This window comes from Quercus lobata, unplaced genomic scaffold (genome assembly GCF_001633185.2).
Source record: "Quercus lobata isolate SW786 unplaced genomic scaffold, ValleyOak3.0 Primary Assembly Scq3eQI_49, whole genome shotgun sequence".
NCBI lineage: Eukaryota > Viridiplantae > Streptophyta > Magnoliopsida > Fagales > Fagaceae > Quercus > Quercus lobata.
Window position 1 is genome coordinate 145,385 of NW_022154709.1, and position 13,559 is coordinate 158,943.

Below are 13,559 nucleotides of genomic sequence, written 5' to 3' on the forward strand. Positions count from 1 at the left end.
ATCCTTGAGTTGGTTTGAAAAAAAATAAAAAATAAAAAAGAGGGCCCCCTGACACTAGCATCCTTCCTTTGAAATTTTAGATTCCAAAGCACAAAAAGGGCTGAAATATAAAGCTAGTCTAAAGTGCAAAATTACATACTACATGCATTTTTGGTTAAAATTACAAAAGAAACTACCTTCAACACAGTGATTTCTATATGAAACTAATAAAAATGAGGAACAATTTCCACTCATTTTTGTAAGAAAATGCATGTCATTTAGTGTTAGAAAAGATTATACTCAACGGCAAGTGCTAAAGAGTAGGACTGCATACAAGCCACCCCGCCATAGGTGAGATCAACATTTAGAATCAGACAATTAAACCATTAATTTATTAATGTGTGACCTTACCTCCATCAGAAATGGATTCATGAGTCTGAGGCATATTGTATTTAATTCATTATCTAAATGATCTACAGGAAAAATGTTGATGTTGATACCTATATTATCTTTTGGCAGTTGGCACAAAAATGATATGGTAAGAATGATTAAAATGCAAGAATTTGCTTCCAACTGCATCAGTTTGCTGCAAATTACTCTTGCCTTTGGGACATGTAATCAAACTGCCTCTCTCACCCATCATAGCTCAACCATCCTTACTCCTTTTACCTCTCTTTGGCCTAAAAACTCCATACACTCTATCCATCCATTATGCTAATTGCCCCCTATGCTTTCCAGTGATTACAAAAAAGAAACATGCGTATGGTTGCCCAATGTTCGAACAGAGACTGCACAACCAGAAGTTAAGAAGCAAAGGCTGTGTCTTTAGCAGGTAGAGAAATAGAAAAAAATTTCAACGACATAGAAGATGAAAATATGCTCAACTCTTAATTGGTATTAAAATGAAATGTAAAACCTTAATTAGTAATTTTAAATTGAGTAACAGATAAAAATTCAATCCAGTCTACCTTAAAATTTGTGCATGTACAAAAAATTAGACTTGTTCAATCATTCTTGTGTTCTTCTGACTTTAAAAAGTCAATCTTCACACCAACATTTGAGGAAGCAAACAAATATTCCCCCCAAAAAACAAACAAATTAACCACTAAAATACCTTTATAGTAAGCTGATTCCATGTGTTGTTAGTGGATTCAGATCCTCTAGATTTCCTAGGGAACTCTACCAGTAGATTTCCTTAAATCCTAATCACTTTTTAATGATTTAATGGTCTAGATTCTACCATGTCAGCATTCCACTAACAATATTCTTAAAATAATAAAATAATGTTGCAAACAAAACAATTAAGATTATTGTTAGTGGAATGCTGACATGGCAAAATCTAGATTATTAAATCATTAAAGAATGGTTAAGATTTAAAGAAATCTATTTGGTAGAGTATTCTAGGAAATCTAGAGGATCTGAATCCGTTGTTAGTTGCCTGATCACGCTCCTCCCTTCAAAATTCTACCAAATTTGCTATGATTCTGCAATTATTAAGAAGCAACCATATATGTCATTTCATCAACACAAGCTTAGATACAACGATATAAATCATTAGAATAAAAGAACAAATGAAAAAATTTACAACTATCCCTTTTTATTCTCAAATAATTTGAAGAAATCATGCATCTAATAAAAGTTTTGAGAAAAAAGAAGTAAAGGAATTTTTTATTTTATTTTTTTAAAAGGATGATTTACATTGAGTCCAAGACTCTGCTTGCCTTAATTTTAAGGCCATATAGTTATTTTCTATAGATTAGTCGTTCAAAATGAGGATTTTTAAATCAATCTTATAGACCCAGAAAAAGGGAGCGAACCAACAAAATACCTGTCAAATAAGCTGATTCCTATGGTGCTATTTGCTAGGTTAAGTCCTCATCTTCACAAACTGACTCAGATTCTGCAATAATTAAGAAGCAACCATGCAAACATCATATTATCAACATGCTCTTAGGTACAAAGATATAAATCATTAGAATTAAAAGAAAGAAAGAAAAAAAGGATGGATTATATTATCCTAATTTTTCTTGATCAAATTACATTGTGAAGAAATCATGTGTCTAATTAACATTTTATAGACAGGAAAAAGAAAAAGAAGACCGAAAAGAAAGAAAGAAAGAAAGTTTTAAATTGGATCGGTTCTGCATAAGAAAAGAAGTTGAATAGTTTTAGAAGTTGTCCAAAATATAAAAACCTTGAAAAACCAGTAGTTGATTTTAAATTTGGGATTAAAAGATAGATAAAATGCATACCTGAAGAAATCGTTACTTCTTGCTGGTTCTGCCAATCCATAATTACGCTTGGGACATGGGCAATGATGGGCCAATCTTCACCTATTTGCCTCTCGCATCTTTGCCGTAAAAGGGGACAATCATAAATTCGCAACTCTTTTAAAGAGGTGAGATTGTGAATCTCTTGAGGAAGTGATGTCAGATTGGGACATCCCCAGATTTCAAGGGTTTGTAGTGATGTGAGGCTGCTTATCCAATGGAGAGAACCCAGTCCATAGCACCATCTTATATTGAGTTCCCGTAGAGAAATGAGGTTCTGTAGCCCCTTCACTGGAAGAGATTCAAAATCGTTAATCTTCTCTAATTCCAAAACCTGTAATTGAGAGAGAGGAAAGTAGGTTGATGTGGTTGCCGCTCCCATTTTCATTTTCATTATCTGCTCCAATCCCTTCCAGCTACACCTCCTCAATATCAGGCTTTCTTTCAAATATGGAAACAATATCATTTGAATTCCTCCACCATCCCTTCAGATTTGGGCATTCCGTTAATTCAAGAGAAGATAAGGATGGGAAGAATGGTGTTTTTGAAGAAGAAGAAGAAGAAGAAGAAGAGGAAGCACCCAACACATTCCTAACACTGTCTTCATCTATCCATATGTATTCATATATTGAAGAGTGACAGACTTGAGAAAAGGGAGTTGATTTAACGGTGGGAGGTGTTGCAATATCCTATTATCATATAATTCAAAATGAACAAGATTAGTGAGAGAAGAGACCCAAATTGGAATTATCACACCCATATAAAACCACAATTTCAACACTTTTAAGATTTGGATGTGGCATTCGGTTTCTCCATCCCACTTGGAGGCATCCCACTCTAATAGAAGTTGTTGAAGATGCTGTTTATCCTTTAAATTTGCATCTTTACATTCCCGCACCTCATCTTTCCCATATCCTAGATTTTCAATTCTTAAATTTCCTCCCAGGTTGCGGAGTTCATTCAATTGACTTGGCCCATGGGATTCGGCCTTTTTTTTTCTTACACAAACCACAATAGCCTTTTTCCACTTGGCCCCTGGAACCTTCCATTCTCACAACAACCCCTGGTAGTTTTGTCTCAAGATAAGTATGGTGTTCCATTTTAAAGGGCATATTAGTCATTTGGTCGCTGCAACCTGTAATATCAACAAACCTGAGATTGACCAACTTTTTAACGCCCCTGGGTAATTCTCTAAGCGAACCACAATCTTGTAGTATTAGCGTTTGTAAATTACACGATTCTATATTGCTCAATTTATCTTTTTTACATCGTGGAAAAATGACCTCCAAAGTAATTTCATAAAATATTTTCTACCAGCATCCTCAAGACGCTGCCTTGGACCTACTAACACAATAAATCCTTGTGCTACCCAAAGATCAATAAGTGTATATACACTAATCCTATGATCTTTTGGAAATAATCGACAATAAACAAAGTATTGCTTCAAGTGTGATGAAAGATAATCATAACTCAACCTAAGAGTTGATGAGATCTTATTTCCTTGTTGACCTATTTTTAAGAGTTCATTATCTAAAAAGGATTGCCACTCAATCTCATAAGTATTAAGGTACAATAGGCTTCCTATTGTTCTTATAGCGAGAGGCAATCCATCACACTTTTCAACAATCTTCCTTCCAATTGCTACTAAGGCTTTATTTTTTTGTTCTTGACCTTGTTCAAATGCCACTTTTACAAACAAACGCCAAGCCTTTTCTTCAGGTAGGCCTCTTAGAGCATGCCATCAAGTTGCACCAATTATCCTCGCCACACTTTCTGAGCGAGTAGTTACCAGTATCCTACTTCCCCTTGTACCAACCATTAACAAATTTCTCAAGAGAAGCCATTCGCTATTGTCCTCATTCCACAAATCGTCCAAGACAATCGAGTATTTTTTTCCATTAAGTTTTTCTCGAAGCTTATTTTGCAAGATCACAAGGCTTTCTTCATGCTTCCTCAGCTGTTCTAGAATTTCTCTCTCAAGGCTTTCTTCATGTTTCCTCTCTGGCAACGGTTCTAAAATTTCTTTAACAATTCGTTTTACGTCAAAAGATATCAGAGATACAAACCCAAAGTTTTATCTCAAATTTTTTTTGAACATTGTCATCATTATATACTAGTTGAGCTAGTGTTGTCTTGCCCATTCCTCCGATACCAACAATTGGAACGATAGAAATATTCTCTACAACATTGTCATCAAAAAGACGTTCCATAATCTCTTTCTTATCATTCTCTCTCCCAATAACTTCATCTTCGAGTACAAAAGAGTAAGTTTCTCTACTCCTATTCATGACTTGTGGCTCAACCAAGCTTTGACTAAAGTGAAAATCATCTTTATCTTTTGCAATGGCATTTAGTCTCTCCCTAATTGCTTTTATTTCATGGCCCATCTTAGGACTAAAAGCAAGCAGGTTTGAACTTGAAGAGAAAAGGCGTACTTTTTTGTCATCACTCTGCGGCGCATAACTTCGGTGGAGAAATCATCCAGCAAGTCATCAGCATCATGGAGGACATCTTTGAGCTTACTGAGCCAGTTTTTGATCTGATGGCTATGAGAACTCCGCTTTTCTGCATCTCGAATCGATCACAGTATGGATTGTGGAGACTGTGTTGGTCAGATATTCAATCTCAGTTTCGACACTAGAGGCCAGTTTGACCTCTTGGACAATGAGAGAGCCCAGTGCATTAATGACTTTCCCTGCAAGATCGAACAAAGCTCCTTCCGCCATAGTTTCTCTTTCTTTCAGGAATAGTAGATGAGTTTGTGGAATAATGGTAAAAGTGATGAGAGATAGCTGTGGCTGTGCCCAGCTTTTAGAGCAGCCATTGAAGACCAAGTCCACCTGGTTTTCCATACCGACGTACCAAAATATCAAGATTTGACTACAAAAAATAAGGTTTTTGCGGCATAGTTTTTGCAGCAACAAAAAAATTGTCACAATAAATCTTTATAAGAAGAAGCTGGAAACCAGCCCAATCTATTTTTTTAAAATTTAAAGCCCAATAATATAGTAATAATACTAGGGAGGAAAGAAATTATTTGATTCCGTAAAAATTCATTATATATGCCTACATTTTCTCAAAAAAAAAAAAAAAAAAATTATATATGCCTATATTTTTTATAACAAACTTTCTTTTTGGTTGAGATTTTTTATATATTGGAGTATTTTTTTATTTAAAAAAAAAAGGCTGTTTAGAAGCACAACTATATATCTATAAAAAAAAAATGTGAGTTTTTCAGAGTTTTATTTATCCAAAATAAATAAATTAACTAGCTAATAATTCATAAAATACACTATAAATACTTTGTCTAAGTTTTACCCTATAAAAATATACCTATATTCTTTAGATTTGATTGTGTAAGTTTATAATAAATTCAGTAGAAATTAAATTATTACTTTTTATTTATTAGTAATATAAATAGTAAAAAGACCCCAATGTTTTAAAAAATAATCAATTTATATGTGTATAATAGATGCAAAAAGAATCTGCAATTTTTTTTTTTTTTTTTTGGTAAAAAGGAATTTCATTAAAAGACTAAGGAGAAACCAAAAGATCAGGACAAAGCCTGTTTACAACCATCCCCTGACAATCAGCCAAAACAAGAGGCACCAAGTCCACAGGCGGACAAAAGAAGGAATTAAAATCTAAACATTGACAGCTACCTAAGTAAGCTAATCTATCCGCACATCTATTAGCTTCGCGATAGATATGCTTGAAATTGAGGTGGGGAATCTGAGAAGCTAGCTGTTTACAGTCATCAAAAAGGGGGGAAACTATAGTATTAGCATATGAGGGATTTTTTAGAGCATCAATAAGAGCTTTGGCATCAAGCTCCACCATAACAGCCTTCAACTTTAGCTGCTTACAAAGGATTAAGCCATCACGCAAAGCCCACGTTTTAGCCAAGAAGCTGCTGGCTTTTCCGATTTTTCTAGTGAACCCTATGATCCAATTGCCTTGATCATCCCTAATTAGCCCTCCTCCTCTAGCCGACCCTGCAGCAACATCCGCAGCTCCATTAGTATTGAGCTTGACCCAACCCATGTCTGGCTTTTCCCATTTGATTTGTCTGACTATCATTCGATTCCTGCACCTTGGTTGAGTTACACAGTACACAAACTCCATGGCTTGCATAAAAATCACGTTAGAGATGTTTGGGTTGACACCTTTGTTGTTGAAGACCACTTGATTCCTCTGCTTCCACAAAGCCCATATGGCAAAAGAGAAAAGGGAGAACCAAGGAATACCTTTGACAGTGTGAGAAGACTTTAAACAAGCATTGGAAGACAGCCAAAGATTAACATCTTGAGAAAAGAAATTAGTATTTAAGTGGTGAGCCCCAACTGATGCCATACCGGTTTCACAAGGCGACAATCACGGAGAGCGTGGGAAATAGATTCAGGATGCTCCAAACACAAAGGGCACAAAATGTCTAATGCCATTCCTCTTTTAGCTAAGCACTCCTTGACACCAACACTATTATGCATACACCTCCAGATGAACATCTGGATTTTAGGCAAGGTTTGGATCTTCCAAATCCAAGAACCCAAAAAGGAACCAGCAACCATTTGATCTGTGGCTAATAGGTAAGCACTCTTCATATCAAAACTTCCCTTAGCAGAAAATTTCCAAGCCAACTTATCACAACTTCTAGCGGTTACCGACATTGAAACCGCTTGAATCTCAGCTTTAATATCTGGGGGAAAATCAAAAGGAATGGCAGCCCAATCCTAACCATAAGGAGTACGCAGATCTTTCAAAGTGAGGCTGACCGAATCAAGAGGGAGGGGGCCATGAATGCTATAACTGATGGGGCCACTATTCAACCAATAATCCGACCAAAAATTAAGGCTGCTCTCATACCCCGGAACCCATTTAGCCCCTTTTTTGAAAACAACCATACCTTTTCTCAAGCCTTTCCAGGTAGAGGAGCTTGGAAGCTTTGCCTCATTTCTAGAAATTAACCGCTGCCTTGATCCATACTTGAATCTGAGAACTTTGGCCTATAGAGCATCCTTCTTGGTGTGAAACCTCCAATTAAGTTTAGCTAGGAGAGCCGTGTTTCTCCCTTTTGCAGATTGAAGCCCCAAACCACCTGATTCTTTGGGTTTGGTAACTACTTCCCAGTTGACCCAGTGCATTTTCCTTTTGTGCTCAGAGGACCCCCAGAGGAAATTCCTATTGACTCTATCTATGCCATTGAGGATTTTGTTGGGTAAAGAATTACTCTGCATTACATAGCTAGGGATGGCTGAAGTCGATGCTTGGATAAGAACCATTCTACCCACCATGGAGAGCAGATTGGCCTTCCAACCAGCAAGCTTCTTTTTAACCCTATCCAAAATGAACCCAAAATCATGCCTCTGCCTCCCTGAGTGATTTATAGGAAAACCCAAATACTTGCCCAAGTTGGTAGTAGCACTGAATCCCAAAATACCAGATAAAACATCTCTTTGATCCGGGTCAATATTAGGAGAAAAGAAAACACGGGATTTAGCTTCACTGACTTTCTGCCCAGATTTATTGCAAAAATCTTGAAGGACAGAATTGATGGTAGCACAATTTTCAGGAGTCGCACTGGCAAAAAGGACCAAGTCGTCTGCAAAGAAAAGGTGCGAAAAAGCCGGCCCACTTTTGGAGGCTTTAACAGGGGTCCATAACTTGGTAGCACATTTATCCTCTATTAAACGCCCCAAAAACTCCATGCAAAGGATGAATAGGTAGGGGGAGAGAGGATCCCCTTGCCTAATACCTCTTGAGGGGAGGAAAGGGTCAAGACTGCCACCATTCAAGAGCAGAGAAGTGGACACAGTGGTAACACAACTCATAATAAGCTTAATGAGGTTATCTGGAAAATTGAAACGAGTGAGCATCTCCTTAATAAAGCTTCACTCAATTCTATCATAGGCTTTTTACAAATCGATCTTGATGGCCATGATCCCTTTATTACCTTTGGTTTTCCCAATGGTGTGAATTAATTCTTGGACAATGATAACATTATCAACACCTCTCCTTCCTGGGACGAAAGCAGTCTGGTAAGGCGAAACAAGCTTGTCTAGATGAGGTCTGATTCTGGCAACTAAAATCTTGGTGATTATCTTGTAGACTGAGTTGCATAAACTAATTGGTCTGTAGTTCCCAATAGTTTCCAGACCTTGAATCTTAGGAATGAGAACAATATGAGTGTTGTTGAGATACTCGGGAACTTTCCTAGTAGTGAAGACTTTTTCAACCTCCTTCCTCACTGACTCCCCCACAATGAGCCAAAACCTTTGGTAGAAGCCAGCATGTAACCCATCCGGACCCGGGGCCTTGTAAGGTTTCATAGACCAGAGAGTCTCCTTAATTTCTTCTGTGGAAACCATGACATCAATCGACTGCTTAACCTCCTCTGACAGCTTAACATGCCACTGGTCCAGACAAGGGGGGGACTAAGAGACCATCTCTTGAGCAGTGGTGTACAAATTATGGAACCTTGCCCTAAAATGCTCCATAACCTCCCTATCCTCAGTGAGCCACACCTCCCTTTCATCTTTGACTGCCGCAATGTGATTTCTTTTCCTCCGAGCAAGGGTAGAAACATGATAAAAGGAGGTGTTCCTATCCCCTTGGATCATCCAGTTCAACCTAGACTTCAACAGCCAAAGATCACGCTCTTGGTCCAAAATAGTTTCCAATTCACTAAGGAGCTGCTTCTCAAGACAAATAAGAGAGGAGCTAGGATTATTGGACAGCGCCTTCTGAGTGCCATAAATTCTAGCCAAAATTCTCCTTTTCCTCAGATGGATGTTGCCAAAGTGGTTTTTATTCCACACAGAAGCATCTTTAGAGAAACAATCAATGGACTCTTATAAATCTCTATTCCCATTCCAAGCTTTGGAAACAATGTTGGGAAAGGAGGTGTCAGAAAGCCAAAATTCTTGAAACTGGAACGGCCTGATGAGCTTTACTGTACTGACTGGTGCCGCTTCCATGAGAACTGGGCAATGATCAGAGTGACACCTAGGGAGGTGGGTTACTCTGGCATTCGGGTAAACGGCGCACCAAACTGGGTTCATAAAAAATCTATCTATCCTTTCAAGAATTAAATTATTGATATCTCTCTTATTAGACCAAGTATATCTGGGACCCGAGAATCCCATATCCACCATACTACATCTATCAAGGCAATCCTTAAAAGCCAGAGATCGATTAATATTAACGCCTCTACCTCCGAATTTATCCTCATCAATTAATGGCTCATTAAAATCACCAGCAATGACCCACGACAACTTATGCAAATCAGCAACTTTAGTTAAATTCTCCCACAAAATACATCTCTCCTCACTCCTAGGACTGGCATAAATAACAGTAAATAACCAAGTAAGTCTAGAAGCTCGTACCTTAACATCAACGTGAATTTCCTGCTCTGTCTTTGCAAGTAATTCCACTTCTACTAAGTCAGCATTCCAAAGAAGCCATAAACCACTAGAGAGTCCAATGGTATTTGTGTGGATGGCACCATCGAACGGCAACCTATCAGTGATTGCCTTCGCTCTATCACCCCCTAGCTTCGTCTCCATAATCACAAGAATGGCCGGATTATGCTCTTGGACTAAATTACGTATATGATCTTGAAAATAAGGCTTCAGGACACCTCTACAGTTCCAAATAATAAAATTCATGGAGGGATGGAGGAAAAGAACAACGGAACAAAATTTAGAGAAAATGAGCAGCCCCATTTCCCTCATCGGACACCATGCGATCTTCAGCAAGGCCTCCACCATCGGACACCATATGAACTTCAACAAGGCTCCCAACTTCACTATCTGAGCTCTGGGAAGAAATTTGAACTCCTTCATCGGACTCCATGTGCTCATCGGCGTGACTCTTCTCTCCGATAGCTTGGATTTGCAGATTCTGCTCATCTTCTCTACCAACAAAAGATCCGGTCTTGACATTTGTAGTCACCGAGAATTCAAAAGTGGTGCCGGCGGAAATGTTGGACACAGAACAAGAAGCAGACAGCTGGGTAAGGGGCGGGTTAGTGCTTTTCTTCTCTGAACTTTCCACACATGGAGAGGCGGCTGTGATAGGTAAAGTTACAGAGGCTAGTTTTCTAGCCAAATGTTTCTTGTTTTTCACTGAGGACGGGTGGGCTATGGGAACACGGGGAGCATGGCATGGGCTATTTTCCTGCTTTAAACAAGCCACTGCAGCCTTAAAATTATCCACAGAAAGCTTAGCCGAATTTGGGCTTGAACTAGAAGTGGGCCTATCCTTAAAATTTAAAACATCAGTAGACTTTGAAGCCCACAATTTCGTCCCATTCTTGGACCCAACCCCAAACTTAGGATTGGCAAGCCTTTGCGGTAAGTTTTTTCTTGATGAAAGATCACCAACGGCCATGCACATACCTTCCGCAAAAACTGGAGGCAGTTGGCTTGAGGACAACCATGCCAAGCTGCTAGAAATTCTTGAACCACACCCAGTACCATTTTCTGTCCTTTTCCCTTTTTGTCCGTTACCTTTCCTAGTCACCAACATCCACGGACCGTAGTGCCCCTCCACGTCTGTCGCCTCACATGCATTGTGCATAATAGCGTCGTGCAAGTTCTGCAGATCGGCGCTACCTTCATTTGCGGTTTCCTTCCTCGGAGCTTCCGGTTCCTTTTCCTTATCCTTGCGAATAGTGTATGGGCAAGCTTCAATCTTGTGCCCAACTCTGCCACACGAAAAACACAACTTATGGATTCCCTCGTAAGTAACCACTTGCTCAAACCGGCCAATCAGAATGCTGTTAACAAGCGGCTTGTTGATATCGATCTGGATACACAGTCTAGCATATCTACCACGAGCCTCCAATGCAGTATGCGAATCAATCCATAGCACCTTGCCAATGGAGTCACCAATTTCCTTAAGAACCTCTGTTTCGTATAGCTCGATGGGAAGCGCATTAAGCCTGATCCAAGCAGCAACTAGAGAGACATTTGCCGTCGCCGGCTTGAAAAACGGCTCCCACGGTCTCAATGAAAGGAAGTGGTCTCTAATGAACCACAGGCCCCTCTTGATCACCCTCTCTAAATCATCCTTGGATTAGAATCTGACTAAGAAGAAGCCATAAGTGAGATCAATGCAATCCATTCTCCCTTCAGGTCTCCAAAGTTGCGCCAATCTGCTTTGATTATAGTTGAGACCCATAGTTTTCCCAATCAGTTTCACTATGAGAGCCTTGGACCAGGGGCCACGAATGCGTTTCTTAGTTTCTTTAGACAACATGATTCTCACCTGCCCTTCACGGACGGGGGTGGAGGCCTCTCCACACTCATCATCGGAGTCTATGTCCTCCTCCATTTGGTCGGTCAAGTCAAAAGCTTGAGCAAAGGCACCTGGTATTTCCCCCACTAGTTTGTCCTTAAAAGATGGTTTGGTATTGGGGCCTCTGGCTTGGTTTTCTAATGTGGGCGAGGAAGCCCGAGATCCGCCGTTAAACTCCGCATGACTGAAATCTTTAATCTTTTTGTTGCTCCGGGCGAGCTCAGCTTCTTCCTCTCTAGAGAGAGTTCGTGAAGTCATTGTGAAACTGACATCAAAACTGAGAAACTTCAACTATGATTTCAAGAAAATTTCTTCACATTTGTTTAACCCACCCAAAACAGGGGAAATAAGAAAGAAAGAAAGAAATTTTCTCCATCAGCTGAGACATGTATTATATTTGATATCACAGTTCACTTAACCATGGGCTTCACTGATGATTAATATAGATACAATGGGAGCTCTGCTTTATTATATACTCAAAATAGAGCATCTTACAGTTGACAACAAATGCAAAAATGAAATCTAACCAACGGTCTGAAATAAAAAACAGTAACAAAAAATTTACTGTCCCGACTAAGCAATAACAGTTCAATTTTGGGTTAGTTGTAGTGTTTTAGGTGCTTAGAGAGAAAGCATAATATAAATTGGGGGCTAGGGTTTGGATACTTTGGAATTAGAATCACGCCAAACTGGTTTTGATTCAAAATAGATCCTTGGCTTAAAAAAGCAGATGGTGTGGATTTTGTTATTTCTCATTTTCTTCATCTTGCTCTGCATTTCCTGGTTCATTTATGTTTTAGGTCTAGTCACAAGCTTTAGCATGATTCAATTTTGTGTATAATTTTTTTTTTTTTGATTGTAAGTTTGATTTTTTTTTTTTAATATTAAAATTGATGCAGTGGAATTGAATGGCATTGAAATAGTTTTTGTAGGGTCACATTTTTCAGGCCAGGCCCAAGGTGCTTAGGACCTTAGACTAGTGAGCCCGGTACAATGAATTTGTAGAGAGTGGGCCCAAGAGCTAGGCTTTAGTGTATGGACAACGGCAATCACGGTGTTCTTCATGGATCGAGTTTACCAGAGGGGATTGCTCCTCGGCATGATCTGGGGAGCTTTTTCTGGTGTCTCTAGTGTGATGGGGGGTCTTAGCCCCGCCTTTCTGTCTCCTTTCCCTCTCTTTTTATAGTAGTTTTCCTTCCTTTGAATGGGGTTCCTTGGGTAGGTACTTGTCCCATCAGCCCTCCCCTCCAGTTGTTGGGAGTGGTTGTAAATGCAGAAAAATATGGTTATGTGTCAGGCACAAGGCACTGAATGCAGTCATGGCAACTTTTCCCTCTGACATTTCCATTTTCTCTGCTGTCCCTTTCTGCTTTATTACTTTTCCTGTTCTGTGGAACAATTTGGAGTGTCACTACTAGTGGCAAGTTGTCTCCTTTATCCTCGGCTACATCCATGCCGAGGAGGATTCTCCACATCGTCGAGGAGGGGTTTTCCTTGGGCTGAGCCCTTGGCCCAATGTAAACATTGACATGGGCCTACTAGTCTTTTACTCCTCACAGTTTTCATTTGGCAATGTGCGGTTTTCAGTATTCTTAGGTTTTTGAGTATTATTTAGATGGGTGGTTGTGAATTTTGCTTTTGTAGAACTTGCTTGTATTATAATATTGAGATGTGTTGTGGTAAAATTGTGAACTTGGTAGTTTGTATTATGTTGTGGAGATTTGAATTGGCTTATTATCTTCTGTCTTTGGATAAATTACGTGTTTATTGTCTTTTTTTTTGGGTTGAATAGGCCCTGTTAAGTAAGGGGGTGTTTGGTAGAGTAGTTTGAGAAATGTTGTTTGTAGTTTTTTGAAATACATGTGAGTGAAAAAGCATGTGAAAATGTGTGTAATATTTTTTAAAATGTAAAAATGTGAGTTTGAGATGCAAGACCAAACAAGCCCTAAATGATTGGGTGGTTGAGGGTGAGACAATGTGTTGGTAACCCATCAAATGCAGGTAATGTAACAA

The 13,559-nt window shown here is 39.0% G+C and overlaps 2 protein-coding genes across 3 annotated transcripts in view; both read right to left on the reverse strand.

Annotated features, from left to right (window-relative positions):
* The window catches only part of LOC115973006, a 59,678-nt gene that overhangs the window by 20,437 nt on the left and 25,682 nt on the right, over nt 1-13,559 (reverse strand). The window lies entirely within an intron of this gene.
* On the reverse strand, nt 1,402-3,218 carry LOC115973003 (disease resistance protein RGA2-like). 2 transcript variants are annotated; one of them, XR_004087588.1, is made up of 3 exons: nt 2,232-3,218; nt 1,808-1,879; nt 1,402-1,463 (listed from the first exon to the last, which is right to left on the reverse strand). XR_004087588.1 is itself a non-coding variant. In XM_031093238.1 (2 exons), exons 1-2 carry the CDS (start codon nt 2,713-2,715, stop codon nt 1,456-1,458), a joined length of 492 nt encoding a protein of 163 aa, XP_030949098.1. In that variant the 5' UTR covers nt 2,716-3,218; the 3' UTR covers nt 1,406-1,455. The 2 variants fall into 2 exon arrangements, 1 of the variants encoding a protein (XP_030949098.1); XM_031093238.1 differs by lacking the exon at nt 1,808-1,879 and having other exon boundaries at nt 1,406-1,463.